Genomic DNA, 18527 nt, shown 5'->3' with positions numbered 1-18527 from the left:
AAAGAAATGATGTTGCACTGGATTAAAATATAGGTAGAGTGGTGATTCACAAATTTTAACACTCCATGGATTCCTATTTTAATTTTTCAGAGCACTCCCATACACACACCAGCACACCTTCCCTGGCACCCACCACGTGCTAGATAGGCCCATTTCAAAATCTGTAGCAAGCTGTGCATGCTTCATAGAGGCTTCCAGCCCTTGTTGTTATATGAAACCAATGCTGTGAATACCAACTACCATACCAACTACAGTGTAAAAGCAAGTTGAAGTGTTTTTTATTTATTTAAAAGGGGCATAACTCAGAAGACCCTGACCCACATTCTAATCAATCTCATCACAGGGAGCCAGAGGCCACTTGAATGACAGTGAGAGCTTTTTTAGTCCTGCATCCCTAGCAACAGCCGTGAAAACTACCCATCAGGGATAGAGTCCTAGAACCAAGGGAGAACTGGACTGTTACTCGACTGAAAACTGCCATTGGCTGTTATTATATATGGATGCACAGTAACATTCTCATCAGTGCAAGCATGTAGTTCTGTTCAACCTGAAGTGTTTGCTTGAATGCATGACATTCGTTTTTAGAAATAAAAAACAAAATAATTATTGAAAAGACAAGTAGGTTTTTTTTTGTTTCTCAGTGCAGGTGGCGTTGAAAATGTTAATTTACAAAATCTTCATCCTAGTTACCATGTATGATTTTTACTGTTGCCTGTCATGAAGCAAACAGATGCTGACTTAATAATGGCTATGTACCATCTGCTACTAGCTCTGCAGAAGGACAATGTACATCTTCCTTCCTATTTCCAGTCTATTTATCAAGACACAAGCACATTTTATTGGTCCCCAATAACTACCAATGTTGCAGAAAGAGGAAAGATGGACACAAAAGATATGCTACAAAAAATTAAGCGATTAACTGTCTTGTAGCATATTGGGGGGGGGGGACTCCCTGGGAGGAATGTGGAAGGGTATTCTGGAATATACTGAAGTCAGCAGTGCCACATTTCTTGAAAAACACTTTTGACTTGCAAGAACACAACCATCCTTTAATCTCATTGTATATGGGTTTGCCACATTTCCCCCCTAGAAAAGCCTCTTCTGGTTTTACATGTTACTTGCTCCTTTAACTGAGGGAGTATTAACACAGCTGACATGAATTCCTGTTACCTGCTTCAGACACAAATACAGGGACCCCACAGCTATAAGGATTGACATCTAAAAAGGCAGAGACATGAAGAACTCCCTTAGTGACAAAAATCTATTTAGAGAACACACATATATGAAATGTCACCATAAACAAACCTCTGCAGAGGGGAGAAATGCTTTTGAGAGATTTAATTTTGCAAGACAGCAGAAAAGAACAGAAAAATTGCTCTGATTAATGGGACACGTCTTCTGTGACAAAGGAACATTACATAGACTAGCAGAACCTCTGATAACAGCAAGAAAAATCCCTTTTAAAGCCACTTTGGTTACAATAGTTAGACAAGCAATATTTTAAAGGTAGAGAAAATATTCAATGTGTGCAAAATCAGCTTTGCCATGCCAAATGCTGGTTTCATTGCCTTCTTTCTGTAGCCTCAGAGGGCACTGCTAGAGAACAAGTAAGGATTAAGCCAGGATGTCTTCATTTCAGATACTGCATGAAATTAGATCCTGGTAAAGATCCCAGTTTGATGGACCCTAACTAAACCGTAATAAGAGAGGGATCCATTCAGATTATCACTCTTGTCATGATTACATTAATTAAACCATTGTGCCATGTTTGAACCAAGCTAAGGAGTCAATTATGAAGGCTGACCCTCTGCACAGCAGTGAAGCCCATGGCAGAGATTGCCCTACTAACAGCTCTCAAAGCAGATTCAGAAGCATCTAAGTCAGAAGTAGTCAAACTGCGGCCCTCCAGATGTCTGTGGACTACAGTTCCCATGCGCCCCTGCCAGCATTTGCTGGCAGGGGCTCATGGGAATTGTAGTCCACGGACATCTGGAGGGCCGCAGTTTGACTACCCCTGATCTAATTCATCCTCTGCTTGTTCTGGAATCGCTGAGAGAGGATTCCACCAACTGAGGCTTCCAAACCCTATGAAACGGCTTTGCCCTGATCTGACGAAGTCATTGCTGCTCTCCAGGCTTAGCCCCTGTTCCAGGCCAGCAGCGACAACAATTATCTTTTTGATAAGCAACAAAGGCTTGCTTTATTCTGGGAGTGGCCAAACCGCTTTTCCTTATCACCAGTAGCCTGGAGCGGGTGGTGTATGCAGTAGCTTCTCCTTTTCCTCAGCTGAAGGGGAAATGATTAGGAACATTAGCCGCCATCCTGTTAACTTTTCTCCTCTCTACTTGAGCTGGTGGATGGTCACGGAATGGAATCCATAAACAAACCATATGAATCAACTTCAATTCTCAGCTCAGCTGGGATTACAGCTTGCCTTGCAGAGCCACCACTGTATCCATTTGCCTGCAATGGCTACACTCCAGTTCCAAGGAAGCCAATTTTAAGACAATATCTCCTTGGCTCAGTTGCCTAGATATCAAGAGAGCACGTGTCATTTCACAACTGAAAAAGCCAGCAAGTGTTAGAAGGCATGCACCTGTCACCAGACACTTATTCTACGACCACATGGGGAAAGCAGAAACATAAAGTACTTCCAGAAGGACAGCAGATGCACTAAACAGATTCTCCCTTCACACCACTGTGGCTCTGGAATATTTTAGCATAGCAAATGTGTCTTCCCTCCTCCTTCATTGCCCTTCATAGTCCAATGCCATAAGCACCAAGGGTTTTCTTTAAAAAAAATGAAAACAATTAAAACAATAGCCATCCTTTGTTCCTTCTTTTTTGCAGCAGCAGCAATCCCCCCCCCCCCCCCGAAGATTCAATGACTAAACCAATTTAGGTCTTTCTACCAAGGTTCCTGCAGCCTTGGTCTTTTTTTTTTTATGGCCAGCAAATCCAATGCAGCTGCAGCTAAGGCATGTATGGGACAATTCAATAAGTTGATGGTTCAACACACTCTACAGCTGACACATTGGGTGTACTCTGGCCTAGGTAACATGGGAGGGGTTTTTTTGAGGGGGGAGAGGGCATTATTTCCACTCCGTTGAACCTCTATATAGATAGTTGATGAATTAAGATAGTGTACAGGGTGAAACTTCAAAACTCCTCATATTGAAACCACTCAGACATATTTTGACTGGGCACAACTTGTAAGCAGAGTTGCTTGAGAAGGTCAGCAGAGTATGTTGGTGTGCGCACACACACACACACACACGCATGAGAGGCAGTCAGATACTACTGGTTCTCAGCAGGTTTAGATAAAATGAGTTATTACTAGGATAACTATAGATAGGATTTAGGGGAAGGTCAAGGGATTCACTGGGATAAATGCCAGTTGAAAACATACATTTTTAAGAACAAGGTTAAAGCTATGTGCTCTGTTCATTTCAGAGAAAATTGGTTTATTTTGTTTAACATGCACATTTTCAGAATTCCTATTCAGAGAGAGTACCTGGTAGCTCCTATTTTGTGGAATGAGTTCCTGGACAAGCTACCCCAGCTCTGCAGGACATATTAAATGGAGCTCTTCCACCAGGCATTTGGTTGAGTCTAGGGCCGGAAGATCTATTGGATCCCCCCCCCCCTTCTATGGATGTCTCTGTCATATGAGGCAACATCACATCTCACCAGCTGCCCCTGGCACTACTGTATTTCCATCTACGACATGGGCTAGACTCGGGGCTCACTGAGCTGAATGGGGATTAAAGGGGGGGGGATTCTTTGGCTTACCCAATCGGTGTTTTGTACTGGTAGTATCTGTAACCTGTATTTTAAAGGTTTACTATTTTATTGTTTTATCTGGAAAATGGTTTTAATCTGTAACCCACTGTAAACCAGCTTGGCCGAGAGTGGTGGGAAATAAATCTAAATAAATAAAATGTGATACCACTGAACTGAAAATTTACACCAGAGGAGTACTCAAAACACTTTTTACATCAACTGGACTGATGGAGGGAAGGGGACCTCAAATCTTTATGTGATTTAGCACAGCAATCTGAGAGGCTCCTTCCACCAATAATTCTGTGCACAAGAGCATATAACACTTGGTGGAAGATACTCTTGTTACCATGAGGAGTTTTAAAGTGAGCTTTACCTATCTTTCCATTACAGTGGTACATTGTTTTCATAAAAGCTTTGTGATTTGACTGACAGGAAGCCAAGTAGTTTGAAAATATGTGTTGGGGTGTGAGGGGGAAATAAAACAGCCCTTTATTTCATGCACAGATTGAGGCAGCGCTATTCCTTAAGAGGGTATTTGCTTCAAGTAGACTTCACTATTCTCTCTGAAAGGCTTAGGCAAGTGTGACTTTCCAATGATGGGCTCTCTACTTAGAGCTAAGTTGTAACTCCTTGTTTAGGAGATTAATTAAGCAGGAAAGTGAGTCAAATGTGACATATGTTTCTTGCCTTCAGGGTCTCTTTCTTTGAATCCGCTTGGCAGCTTCCAACCATGTTTAGACTTTCTTGCTTTGTAAAACAAAGAAGCTGAGCACAAAGCTTCAAAGAGAAGCTGCCAAACTGTACACAATTAGGCCACATTGGCAGCCATCTCTTCACACATACAAGGGCATATAGAACTGATGAGATGGTCAGTTTTGTTGATCCAGCTACCTTGCTGGAATTGCTGCAAGTCCTTAAAACTTGTGTGCTTCTTCAAGTGCTTGCATTCGGAAGCAAAAACAAAACCACACCCATAAGCTTGGTTGTATGCTGAATAGTGCCCTTTATTTCTAGAACTCATGCTGTTCCTACCCCTCATGCCATTCTTATGATATAAAACAATGGATGTCAAGCCTGTGGGTCCTTAATGATGAAAAAGCAGGTTATTAATGCCTTCAATAAATAAACGAAGAACAAGGAACCTAAAGCCAGCCTTTGGGGACTGAAAGCCTGAAATACACTGAAGGCACTTTAACTGATCTAGTAAAACATGAAAAATTCACCTTTTCACTTTGCATTGTGAGGTACTGGCACAGGAAATGTAGTCATTCTGATGTACAAAACGCGCACTTGAATCGTCAGGCATTACAGAACCACACTTCTAGATACACTGTGACTTTGCAAAATACCAAAAACTGTTGCTATAGTTACAGAGCCAAATTAAAATACTAGGTATCATTTTTTCTGCTCCAAGCATCTCTCCTCATTCCCTTAAGGGGTCTCTGTCTTTTCCACTGACTACATATGCATAGCTCATGAACATGCAATATAAGTCATTTCATATGGGTGTGCTGCAAAGTGGAGAAAGGCACAGAAAATCTGCTTGAGCATGGAAGAGCAGCAACAGCAGCATGTATCATTATGACCGTTTATGCACTGGGAACTTCAGTGCCCCAGCTCTCATGCAGGAGCACAAATTGGAGGCGGATGAGGTGCCCCAGGCCAAGTATTCCCCCATGTGGGTGCAGGAAGAGGTAGGGCAACCTGCTATGACTAAAACTCCAGCCTGCAGCCTGGCATGAAACCTCCAGTGCATAAACGGTCTATGCGAAGTCTAGCAGCTAGCTTCTCAACAACCTTCAGTTTTGATTTTACCTCCCCAGGCTGATCGAAGTCTAGACTGTGTTCATCTGTTCATGAAGATCATTCTGTGAATACAGCCAGATAAGGAACCTCTTTTCAAGAGGTGGTGGGTGATTAGGCACTTAAACGTACCTAATGCTGGCAGGAGCTCATGGGAATTGTAGTTCATGGACATCTGGAAGGCTGGAGTTTGACTACCCCTGCTTAAACGTATTCATTTAAGATGTCATCGTACCAAAGCCGAAGCATAGCTTTCAGTGTGACCGTATATATAAATAATAATTAAAACTTCCTTACGTAGGCAAAGTTTCACTTAGGCCCATTATGCATGGCCGCTGAAACGGCGATTGTGGGTCACATGGAAAATGCGGAGGGGGGAGAAGCGAAGCAAACCGCTTACACACAGGACGGGACGCAACGGCCGCAAAACCCAGAGTAACTGATTATGCATGCGGCTACTCCGGTGCCGCTTCTGGTTGCGTCCTGGTCACCCGGAAGCTCCGCTTTCTTCCGTGTTTCGCTAACATGGCTTTTTCGGCGGCATCCACCAAATCTGCAGCCAGTTGCAGCCGGCGCCATGCGTTATCGGTGATTTTAGGCGATACCATTCCACCCCGAATGCGGACCTTCCCCTCCGTGCATAATGGGCCTTAAAGACACATTTGCCAGGTCACAAGTAAAATTGTCCATGACCAGGAAAAATCATTTATTCATAAAGGCACAGTGGTGGCATTGACCATTTTTCTTCCCACAGTCCATGAAGAGAATCTATTGAAAAGGGTGAGACTGCAAGTGGCTTAAATTAGACAAGTACCGTACTGGTAATTAGAAACCCTTCAAGGAACAATTTGAAGGCCTTAGTTTAAAGATGAAACACATAGTTTTTACAAGAATCTACAAATGCAATGAGGAATACACATACACATCATGATAAGGATCCTGCACACTTGAAACTAGAAACGTTACCAGGGTTTGAGAAAGCAGTAAAATACATAACTGCTTAGCCAAGGCATTCACAAGCACTACTCAGACATCTGCGAATGTCATAAAGCTCTGAAACAATCTTGGCTTGCAAATGTCTCTCATCATGCACAAATTAAAACAAAATTAAAGTTTATGAAAATGTATTCAAGTACGAATTTCAGACTAAGATATCAAAATGTTAAAATTGGCCACAGATTAAGTCATCACAAAAACGCAACACACAATTCTGTAGATGGAGGTAGGAAAAAGCAAAATTATACACTTTTTACATACCACAGAATACCTAGAATTTATTCACAGGTTTTAGGGCTAAAGGGGAAAAAAACACATTTACAATCCTATGAAAGATAATTAAGAATGTTTACAATTATCACTTAATGGTATATTAAACATCTGCTAACAGAAATTGTCACCAACTGATATGGAAACCTGGGAAATAGAGAAAGTCAACTACCAGGAAACTGTCTCCTCTTTCACCTAACAGGGGAAGCACTAAAAGCTGCTACAGTTGTCTAAGCTATTATGCTACAAATCAAATATTCTTAGATGGGCTAAATGTAGGATATGAAACATAGACACAGGGCATTTGCCTTCTTTTGCAGACATTAAATACTTACATTATTTAAATTTGAAATCAGACCCCCCCCCCCCCAAAAAAAAAAAAGTCTGTAACATTGATGGCACCACTATTTCGGTTTACAAACTGCACTGCTTCATAAAACATTTTTTGCCTTCACCAACCTACAGAATTTCATCCTCATCAACTAACAGAATTTCAGAAGAATGTTGCTTATGAACTGACTTCCTTATGAAGTTAGGGTTGTATTATGTTAGGCCTGCATTCACTCATGAGGTGAGTTCTTCATGAAGTATGTGGGAAGGGAACTCAGAATTGCCTAGCCCTACAGAAGCAAGCTGACTTGTTTCTGGTAAGGCTTGCATGATATTTAGGCATCATTAAACTCAATCAAATTTCAGTAAGCATAGTTTTATATATCTGTATGACAATTCACTGACAATAACTAATGTCTCACCTGTTACTGTGCTTAGATTTTTCTCTGTCTTTCTCTTTGTCCTTCTTGTGCTCTTTGTGTCGATGTTCTCGGTCTTTGTGTTTATCTTTATGTTTGTGAGTATCTGCAGGCAGAAGAAACAGCAAAAAAAAACTTAAGTCAAGAAATAATAGCGATTTCCCACCACCTGCTTTTGTATTGGCTGCAACATATACCCCAGCATGAAAACTGAATATCACTTCAGTGCAGCAGCATTTACACATGTGACACTTTCCATAAGGCAGATTCATGAACATTGTCCCACCCTGAATCCCTCACCTACTCTATGAACCACTGAGTAGCTTTGGCACCACTTAACATACTAAGTAGCAAGGCACTTGCCAATACAGTATGTAGCACTGTAGTCTGGATCAGAGCTCAAGATTTTTGCATTATTCTTTAACATGTCTGAAAGTAGATCCACTTTCTCTGTGAGCGAACAAGTTAGCTTTCCTGTTAGAAATGGTTCATCTATCAGTCCACAGTGGCACCAGCACCACAACATCTTACACTCCACTAGCAAAGTGTTAAGCAGTCCCCTAAGGAGATGTCCTCCAACTTTGGTAACTCTTCCTCATACAGATTTCCTCCACCCTAAGGTAGGATATATGCCAGGATTCTGGATCATGCAAACATTTGAAAACATTCAAAAGAACTCCCATGTCCTGCTATTCTTCACATGCTTGCTCCCCCAACCAGCTTTTCCACAGGTGAAAAGGGAAGGAGGAGGTCCCCTCATCTAAAAAGATACACAGTAGATCATAGGATGGGCCTGGACAAAAGCCATATGGGGCAGCAGCATAATAAGGAGGGAATTGGGTGAGTGAGAAAGTTGGATGGATTCAACCCCGATGTTGAACAACATTGCATTGAACACCACTGCATCCCTGTCTTAGCAGGATAAAAGGTAATGCTTTTCTAGTGTAAAAATGAGAGATATGTACAGCTATAAGTCAATGATAAAATAAACCTATTAAATGGCCTCTGATGGATTTCCCCCATCTGGCAACCTCACCTAAGACTTTAGCCTAAGTTAGTCTAAGTTAGATGAACAGGAAAATATCTCTTGCTCCAGGCCTTACTTCGTCCCTAACAAAATACACTATAATGATAAAAAGGCAAACTGCCCTCTATACTGTGGCATCCTTAGTTTCATGTAAGTGACTGTATTTAGTTGTGCCTGCCCAACTCACAAGACCAAATGAGTCAACAGACCAGCTTGTCAGCCCAGAGTCAAATAGGAGCATTGCCTTTTACACAACGAACACTCAATAGCAAATTGACAAATAATAGTGATTTCAACAGCCATATCTGGGCATACAATCTCTAGAAAACTCAAGAAAGATAAGATCAACCCACATGAAAGGCATGTTCTCCACAGCTATTTAGAACCCTCTACTGGCCAGTGCTTACCATTTATCTCAGGAGAACATTTCATGATACCTACAACCTTACTAACAATACAGTACAAAGTGGGATTCTAGTGGCACCTTTAAGACCAATAAAGTTTCATTCTGGGTATAGGTTTCTCAGTGCTGGCACACTTCTTCAGATACACTGAAACAGATTTCATCTACCACTACATATAATTTCCAGGAAAGCCTACTTAGTTATTACTTAATTACTGATGCATCTTGATTCCAACTAGCCTTTCCTGGCAACTAACCCTACCACCTATATGTAATGGTCAGCGATGACAGTTGTATCTGAATAAGTATGTGTAAACACAAATGCTTATAACTAGAATTAAACTTTATTGGTTTTCAAGGTGCCCCTGGACTCAAACTATGTTCTGTTGCTTCAGATTAACACGGCTACCCACCTGAATCTTACTGCCAATACTTTATTATGTATTTTCACCTTCCTAGTTCCTCCCATTTAATCTAATGTCTGACTAACTCAAAACTAAAATAGAGTCCAATAGTTCCTTTAAGACCAACAAAGATTTATTCAAGGCATGCGCTCTCAGTGCAGAGTGGCCAGCTGGGAGAGAGGCGGATGCGCATGCACGTGGAAGCCAGTTCTAATGGTTGTTCATTTAGTCTGAAGAGTGCCTGCACTCGAAAGCTCACACCTTGAATAAATCTTTGTTGGACTTAAATTTGGTAAAACACAGCCTTCACTTAAACCAGCCCATACAACAAAAGTAGCTAGTCTTAACATCTGATAGGGAACTCAGGCACAAAGACTGCTGAATGTAACTGAATATCAAAGCTAGTTTGTGACACTACACAGTTGTGGCTGTTGTAATTCATTTTAAAAGAACAATGTATGGGCATCATAGTTCTAGCTCCATTTAAAAAGAAAAGTTGACATCACTTTAAAGGACTTTAGTGAAACAGAAAAAGCCAAGCACCAGAATTCAAAGAACTAAAATGTATCTCCAACTTGACCCCCCCCCCCCACTTTGCCTCAGCACCTACCAAACAAAATGAGATCTCACTGGAATCAATTTTGGGTTGATTGTGACCAATTAAGACAATTTAAAACAAGTTTCAAGTAGTGATTTTAAATTCTGGTTGAGATGACGCGGATGACACCGAGCTCTTCCTCCTAATGGATGGCTGCTCTGATTCTCCCTCTGAACCCTGAGCCAGATGCCTGGAAGTGGAAACGAGGTGGCTCAAGCAGAGTTGTCTGAAGCTCAGCCCTTCAAAGATGGAAGGCCTGTGGCTGGGCAGGAACGATCCAAATGAGGAAGTGCGCTTACCCAAACTGGACTGAGTGCAACTATCAGTAGCTCACTCAGCCAGAAGGGTGTGATTCCTTGATGACTCCCTTTCTATGGAGGCACAGGTCATGAGTAGTGCAGGCTTTCTACCACCTATGCCAAGCCAAGCTACTAGTGCCCTACTTAGCCCCAGAACATCTACCCACAGTGATCCATGCGATGGTCACCTCTAGACTAGACTTCTGCGACTAGCTCTACGTAGGCTTTCCCTTAACCTTGATCTGGAAACTGTAAGCTGGTCCAGAATGTCGCAGCCAGGATCCTCACAAATACACCATGGAGTGTACATATCTGGCCATCACTCCAACAATTCTACTGGTTCCCAGTGGAATTCCGGATCAGGCTTAAGGTTTTGGTCACCTTCAAGACCATGTGCAGTCTGGGCCCAGTATACCTGAGAGACCACCTCCCTGCTTACACCCCCAAAAGAGCCCTACGCTCTGTCACTATCAACTGGCTGAGTGTCCCTGCCCCCCCCAAAAGAAAACCCTCCACCACTTCTTAAAGAAGGGAAACCTCATATTATGGATTGGAGTAAATGAGAAATGACTATCAAGGATCTTCAGTACGGACCTCTCCACCCAGCAGCCATTTTCAATCCCAAGAAGATTTACTCCTAGGATCACAGGATAACATGGAATTATAGTCAAAAGGGCTGGGAGGCTGCACTGGAGAGGGGGAAAGCAACAAAATCACCCTTGCTCCCTCTTCCATCAATGAAACTCTGTAGTTGGAAGTGGAGCTCTGTAGATGGAAGAGGAAAGGACAAATTTTGGGCCTTTGCCCCTCTTTTCTGACCCACATGGTTATTACTCTGTATGAGTCATGTGAACCCAGGAATAAATATCCCCATGGTTGGAAATGTGGGTTGAAAATTAGGAAAGATTTGCAATCCTGTGCTGGTCACAACCCACCATTTGAACCAGCAGCTAGTAAAAACCACACATTGGGACTGATGAACTATGATCTGCGCAGTGGCCTTGGGAGAACACACTCACAGTAATCAATATGATTTTCAAATGCCTGGAAAAGGACACAATTGCACTATGCTGTGGTCTAGCAGCTTACTAAAGCAATGGTAAAGCATATAACATGGATTTATCCACAGCATGTTGCCACTGCAGCAATTAAAGACAAGTAACCTTTCAAACCAGCCTGTCAACATTACACAAACTACTTTTGCCTTAATAGGCTTCATATTAAATGGGTTTGCTGTCACAGAACATTGTATAACAACACAGATTGTATGAAGAACATGAAAATTGTATAAAAACACAGATTGTATGAAGAATGAAATGAAGACCATTACTGGTCACTCAAGATCCTTAAGGCCTCTTGCTTCAGGGAAATCTATGAGCCTGGCTTTAAATACTTGTTTAGTGGTGGTTTTATAAACAAATCATTATTAGAGGAAGTTATGTAGACAGTTGTCTATATAATGAAATAAGTCAGGCTGGCAGTAGCAAGGTTGAAAAGCACAAGAAAATAATGAGGGAATGCAGTACATTGTGCAGTGTTCAGATTTCAATACCAAAAAACAAACTTTTATAGCACAGATGGGTATATTTGGAGGGTCAGTCTCTTACATAAACAGCATCCAGAATACAAACATATTTTGACATACAAAAGTGTCCTCCCTCATAAGAGGATAAAACAGGCTAGTGCAAGGTGGCAGAACACTTAGATATCAAACACATGTGCTCATACTTAATAGCACACAAACTGATACATATGCAGATATGTTACATGCAGATTCTGACAGATTCCCCACTTCCTCCAGCTTTTGGAGCCCAAGACAGTTCATTCTTGGGGTTGAGAGATGTACATGTTCCAACAGTCATCTGCATCAAGAAGTGGAAATGTGAAATTGCTCTTTTCCTTTCACAGTCTATTCCAGGCTTTTTCAACCAGGGTTTTGTAAAATCCTGGGGTTTCTTCATGGACCTGGAAGGGTATCCTGAACCACTGAGATTGAATTAATCTTAATATATATTTTAAAATGTCTTAAGAATTAATTGGGTGTCAACCATATATGGTCATAGTGACCCCCCCTTGTGGCCAATGACGGGTCTGGAAGCGGTAGGAAAGGGAGGGACCCCAGGTGTACACAGCTATGCTTCCCAACCATATTCTGCAAAATTGCACCACTTCTGGGGTTTCTTGAAGCCTGAAGAATGTTTCAGGGGGTTTTGAATGGTAAAAAAGTTGAGAAAGGCTGATCTAGTCCAAAGTATCAGGCACCCAGACTTTTCTTCTTTCAGCTCTCCACTGAAAACAAAGTTAAACTATTTGGACAAGAAGCTACGCTTGCATTTTCAGGCACTAGTTTTACACTTAGATCAAAGCCTTCTTCTCAGATTTAACTGAAGAAAATAAAATAAGCAGTGTTCTGTATGTGAGAAGTGCCTTCTAGCCACAACCGACTTATGATAAACCCAGATAGTTTTGAAATCAAAAGACGAAAAGAGGTGGTTTGCCACTGCCTGCCTCTCTTATTAAATCTTGGAATCTAAGTAGGGATGGCCCTGGTTAACATTTGGATGGGATTTCTCCTAGGAATAGGGTCATTAGTTGGAAGCAGGCAATGGCAAACCACCCCTGACTTCTACAGAAGTCTATTTTGGATATTGTGCTTGCCACCTTGGTAGCCCAGTGCCTCTGTACTTGATTTATATTTGATCCTTCACAAGGTCATACCCCTCTTATTTTATTATTTTTGCTAGTGCATTCTGAAAGCAATTTCACCTCACTGTTTCAAGGCTCGAAATTGCTAGCCACCAGTATTACCTGGCGATATACCTCACTTCCTCCAAACATCAAGCACACAACTGCAAGAGTCTTATTATCAAATCCAAAGCCAAGCATTACGATATCTTATGACGAAGAACGAATTTAAATTTTTTAAATTCTAATCTAAACAAAGAAAAGACAAATCGAGAGACTGCATAGATATTTATGCATGCCTTGTGTTAAGCTATTTTAAACTACTGGAGGAAATAACCCTCAATATCTGCCACTCAACGCAGGGCTTGTTATGGTGATGCCAAACAGGGCTACTCCATAATTTTTCAAAAAACACAATAGTGCAATAGTTCAACATAATTTTATTAAAGCTACAAAGATGTTAGGATTAGGTTTTGTTGTAGAAATAATCAGAACATTTAGTTATTAGATTTTTATACCGCCCTTCCATACGGCAGAGCGATTTTGGTAATTGAATTACAAAACCTTGAAGGATAAAAAGCAAGCCTGGGTTCAAAAGTTTTGAGCTGTTTGTCTGTGTTAACATACTGCTGCTCTTTTAAGGAGAAAGTTATTCTGGAAAGAAGATCAGTGGCTTTGTAACTGATGCATCTAACAACTGCGGCCAATACCCAAAGCCACAAAAGTGCTGTTCCCCAATATCTGGAAGCTACCGCAGGAACATACATATTTATCTGTAGACAGTAATAATGAAAACATGGATCCCCCTACCCCCATGAAACCTTTCTATACCTGGTTAATGATGTCTTAGTATTATGTTTGCATGAGAATAAACATAGTTACCACTAACCATAATTAGCCTTCATAGAGAGATTCAAGACAGATTTACTCCTAACTCCTTACATAAGTTTCCCAGCCCCTAAATCAGTGGTCCCCAATCTGTGGGCCGTGGCTCCCTCTCCCCGCCCCTCCCCCCCGCAGTAAAAAACTTCCCAGGCCGCAAGCTTGCGGCCCAGGAAGCTTCTTACTGCGGGAGGGCAGGGAGAGGGAATCAGGGCCGGACCGCGCCCATGCGGGCGCGGCTCACAGGTGTGGCCCGATGCGCGACCGCAGCCCGTGGCCGCAGCCGATGCGTAGGCGTGGCCCGCGTGGGCCACAGGCCGCGCCCCAATGCCCTGCCGGTCCCCAACCTCAGAAAGGTTGGGGACCACTGCCCTAAATGCATTAAGTTTTAAAGAGTTTGTCATTTAAGAGCTACAAACACTGAGTGTATTAAGTTAAAAAACAAAAAAATACGTGAATAGAACAAATAGCAACCCTGGGAAAAATGGGAAGGTGTTCTTGACAGAATGGAATAATAGCTATGTCTATGAATACGAGAAAAGCTCTCCAGTTTCACAGAGTTTGAGAATTGGAGAAGGAAGTTCAGGAAAACTGTAAAATAACATGAGGCGACTACAACACTTTAGCATTTGAATATTAAAAACTGAGAACAAGAAGTGGGTGATCCTCCTTGATCTCCTATACAAAATTCTCTATTAAGTAAATAATTTCATCCATCCAGTCCTTTATATATTGGACTCTTACAATGTTTTCTGAGTTTTCTGAGGTTAAGGGTTCACCTCTGAGGGATATCAGAATTGTAGCACTCTCATTTGGGTATTTCTGGAATTTTTAAATAGATTTTTTTTTAAGAAAGAAAAAAAGACAATATAGTTTTGTTATCACTGGATCCTTAGATCCAGGACAGCTACTATATCCCTGCTCTGCCATGCAGCACAAAAAAGGAAGAAACTGTCAAAATAATTCTAGCATGACGTACTTAAAACTGGATATATAAAAGGTAATGCATATGACTTCTTGCAGATGTCATCTCCATGATCTTACATACAATGGGACAAAAATGACAATTTTAATACAGAATAACCTGAGAGATTAGTTTATGGAGCTCTGTTGATTCATATCATCTACAGACTTCTACAACTTGTCTGTCACAAAAGAACAGCAATTGGCAAGCATCTTCATAAAATTGAGGTCACATGTTCAACAGTTTCCATCAAGTCGTTGACACGCAGTCTGAAGACAGTGCTAATGTGTTTCAAATAGATATTTATTTCAAACAATTTTAAAGGAGTAGCTTGTTGCACTTTAGAGATAAATAGTTTCTAATGTCTTCATCAGTTATACTATATTGTACATATATCTTCGGTTGAAAGATGTGCATACGCGCGCACAGACACAAAATAAAGAGTAGAAAAATTAAGAACTTTATGGTCAAAAGGTAAAGCAGACTTTCTCAACCAGGGTTTGATCCTCCACGTGCAACTAGCTGGGTGACCCTGGGCTAGTCACAGTAATTTCACAGCTGTTCTCACAGAGCACTTCTGTCTGTGCTCTCTGTCCCACCTACCTCGCAAGGTATCTGTTGTGGGGTAAGGTAAAGGTGTTTGTAAGCTATTTTTGGATTCCTATGGGTAGTGAAAAGCAGGGTATAAAAAACTAGCTCTCTTCTCTTCAGTAACAAATTAAGCCACCTCATAGAACTAGGACCTGTAATAAACAGGCACCAACTGGGCCTTCATGTATGGTCAGCTTTTGGCAACTGAGAAGGTTTTGGGAGTAAACAGTAATCCTCCCGTTTTTATGTCCTTTTTAATAGTGCTAACCATAGTTCATTGTGATATCCAAACTGGCAAACTATGGTTTTTGCTCTCCCAGCAGGAAATAGAGAGGAAAGCAGTTTACCAGCAAAGAGGAAAGAGAAAGCATGAACGTGTGGCTCATTTCCAGTCCCTCCAAACCATACAGAATTGTCCGAGTTGAGCCATAGTTAGTTTTCCCAGTATCTCACAAACTCATTTGCTCTCATGAGGACAGCTGCAATAAACATCTGTATGCACTTTAACGTACATAGCAGCAATACCAATATGAATCCCAAATATTTAATAATTCTAGGTAGATATACTAAGTACTATTTAAGCAACAATTAACAATAGACAAAATCAGTTTCAATTGGATACCCTAAATTTAAAACTGAAGTAATGTTTTTGTTCTAGGCTCAGATTGACAAGTTAGGATACAGTCAGTACCAGTTAAGAGATTTATGAATAATATACAAAAAATTTTAAATGTCCATTCTAACTGGATATATTTAAACTCATAGGATTCAAAAGGAATGCACATCCATGCTAGCACACTACGGAATCAACATGGGAATCAATAACATTGATCTCATTTAGGTGTGAAGCTACCTATTGTACAGCTGGATTAGTTGTAGCACTCAAGTAGGAAGTTCTTTAATTTCAGTACTGTTTCCCCCCATAATGCCATTGTTTTCACGGATTTCCTATATCCCTGCTCAAGTAAGAAAAGAGAGCACAAAACATTTGGTTATAGATGTTCTACCACTGCCAGTGTACTGAGCTAATATGAACGGTGCTCCTGTTAAATAATATTCAACCATAATACTCTCTCTTAGACCAGCGATACACAATATGGTGCCATGGCTCCCAACAATATGCCTCTTGGCACCCACTTGCTTTTGGAGTCTTGGGATAAAATCTAAAGGGTCTTAACATAAGTAGAGCCCAGCTGGATCCGACCAATTAGTCCAGCATCCCACCTCACTAGGTGGCTAGCCAGTTCTTCTGAAGGGCCAACAATAGGGCATAAAGGCTGAAACCTTACCCTGATGTTTCCTCCTGGCTCTGGGATTTAAAGGTTTAGTTCAGGGACTCCCAACCAGGGTTCCAGGGAATCCTGGGGTTGCGGACCATTCCCAGAAGTTTGGATAATCGCTGACATCACTATACATCACTGGAGCCCACTTTCCCCGCTGCCCTACAGGCCTAGTCTCTTTCTCCCAAATGGAAATGGTAAATTAATGATTGATTGGCTGACTCCCACATCTTAATTCCATGCCCACTTCTCTAAAGGGGCAAGTCACAACTTCTGGGGTTCTTCAAGGCCTGAAAAATATTTCAGGAGTTCCTCCACAGTCCAAAGGTTGATAAAGGCTGATTGAGTGCCTCTGAATGTGGAGGTTTCCCTCAGTCAAGAAGACTACATGGACCAATTCCTCTATGGACCAACCTAATCCCCTTACGATGCAACTTGAGTGAGTGAAAAGTCACTGAAATTTTCTTAGGCTTATTGAGGGATGGAGGCACTTGAGAACCACACACGAGGCTCTTGTAAATCTACAAATGTTTTTTCACAAGGAGACTAGCTGGAGTCACTATTAAAGTTTGCAAAGTAATCAGGACATTTTAGCCACTAACAATGAATAGCGTCATTATACTATTGTTTATGGAAATAAGCCTATAAAGAATGAATGGCTGGGCATGGTTCATTAGATATTTTAACTCTTTCTGTATTGAATTTATGGTATTTAGTATTGATAATAGTTGTTGTACATCTAACGCTCCATCTTCAGAACAAGTGAGGGCAGGCACCGAGCGCAATCCTGCTCTCAGACAAGAAGAAGCCTTCAGGAAGTATCTAGAACGCTAGTGTTTAAACAAGATTTTACAGCACACATTTCTTAAATCAGTAATGTTTCCAGGTGGATGCAACAGAAAGAGCTTTCATTAGGACTTGCTGTTCCTGCAGAATTATGCCAGTATTTTTATACATCTATAGAACATTAAGAGAGCTACCTGGTATACACAATTCCCCTATGGAGAGTTTGTTCTATGCTTCGTTTTCCCAAACAAGAATTGCAATGAGCACAAATAGGATATTGCAACATCCAGTAGACCGAAAGCAGCCGCCAGTTTTAATGGGATGTAACTCTCAGATGTAATTAATATTTGCCAACATTGCTCCCTGGGGGGGGGGGCATACTAGAATTAGAACTATATTAGAGCTGGTTTTCTTTAACAACACAGCCTTACAACATTTTCCTGTGTGTTAAAAAGTGTTATATAAATCCTAAGTAGTATCTGTCTGATGACAAACTAATCTAACAGCCAGTAATAAGGATGGAAAGTTATCTACTTCTAAACATGGACTGCTTTATAAAATTAGACTGAATGCATTAAGTGAAATCGGGTAGTTGCAATGCTGTAATTAAGTGTCCTTCCCATCCCTGGGGCAAATTCTGTATCATAATACTCACTACATCTAAACTGGAACTAACAAGCGGAGTTTCCATAGACAGTAGCTTGATTCAGACATAATGGCAAACTAAGGTTTGGTAGTATGTAAAGGAGCTTGACCTCTACAATTAGGTCACATCCTCACTCCTCCTTTTACATGTGGTATGACAGTCTGTTATTCCTACATTCATGGCATTATACCTGAACTGATGGACTGTGGTTTACATTAGTCCTACAAATCAGGATTCTAAACTGGGAGCAAAACAGAGTTTGGGAGCTTTGTTTTAAGGGCCAATTAAAACCATAGTATGCTAATTCAGGTACATCTGGGAAATAATTTTCGGTTGTAACAAGGTAAATCTAAAGCACCAT

The 18527-nt window shown here is 41.2% G+C and overlaps 1 protein-coding gene across 2 annotated transcripts in view; it reads right to left on the bottom strand.

Moving 5' to 3' along the window:
* The window catches only part of TOP1 (DNA topoisomerase I), an 89753-nt gene that overhangs the window by 44857 nt on the left and 26369 nt on the right, over positions 1-18527 (bottom strand). For both annotated transcript variants that reach the window (XM_077335426.1, XM_077335427.1), the window contains one exon: positions 7605-7707. In XM_077335426.1, coding sequence (XP_077191541.1) covers positions 7605-7707 — 103 coding nt within the window. The remainder of the gene's footprint in view (positions 1-7604; positions 7708-18527) is intronic.

The sequence above is a fragment of the Paroedura picta genome, chromosome 4 (genome assembly GCF_049243985.1).
Source record: "Paroedura picta isolate Pp20150507F chromosome 4, Ppicta_v3.0, whole genome shotgun sequence".
NCBI lineage: Eukaryota > Metazoa > Chordata > Lepidosauria > Squamata > Gekkonidae > Paroedura > Paroedura picta.
This window is presented reverse-complemented; position numbering and strand designations above follow the sequence as displayed.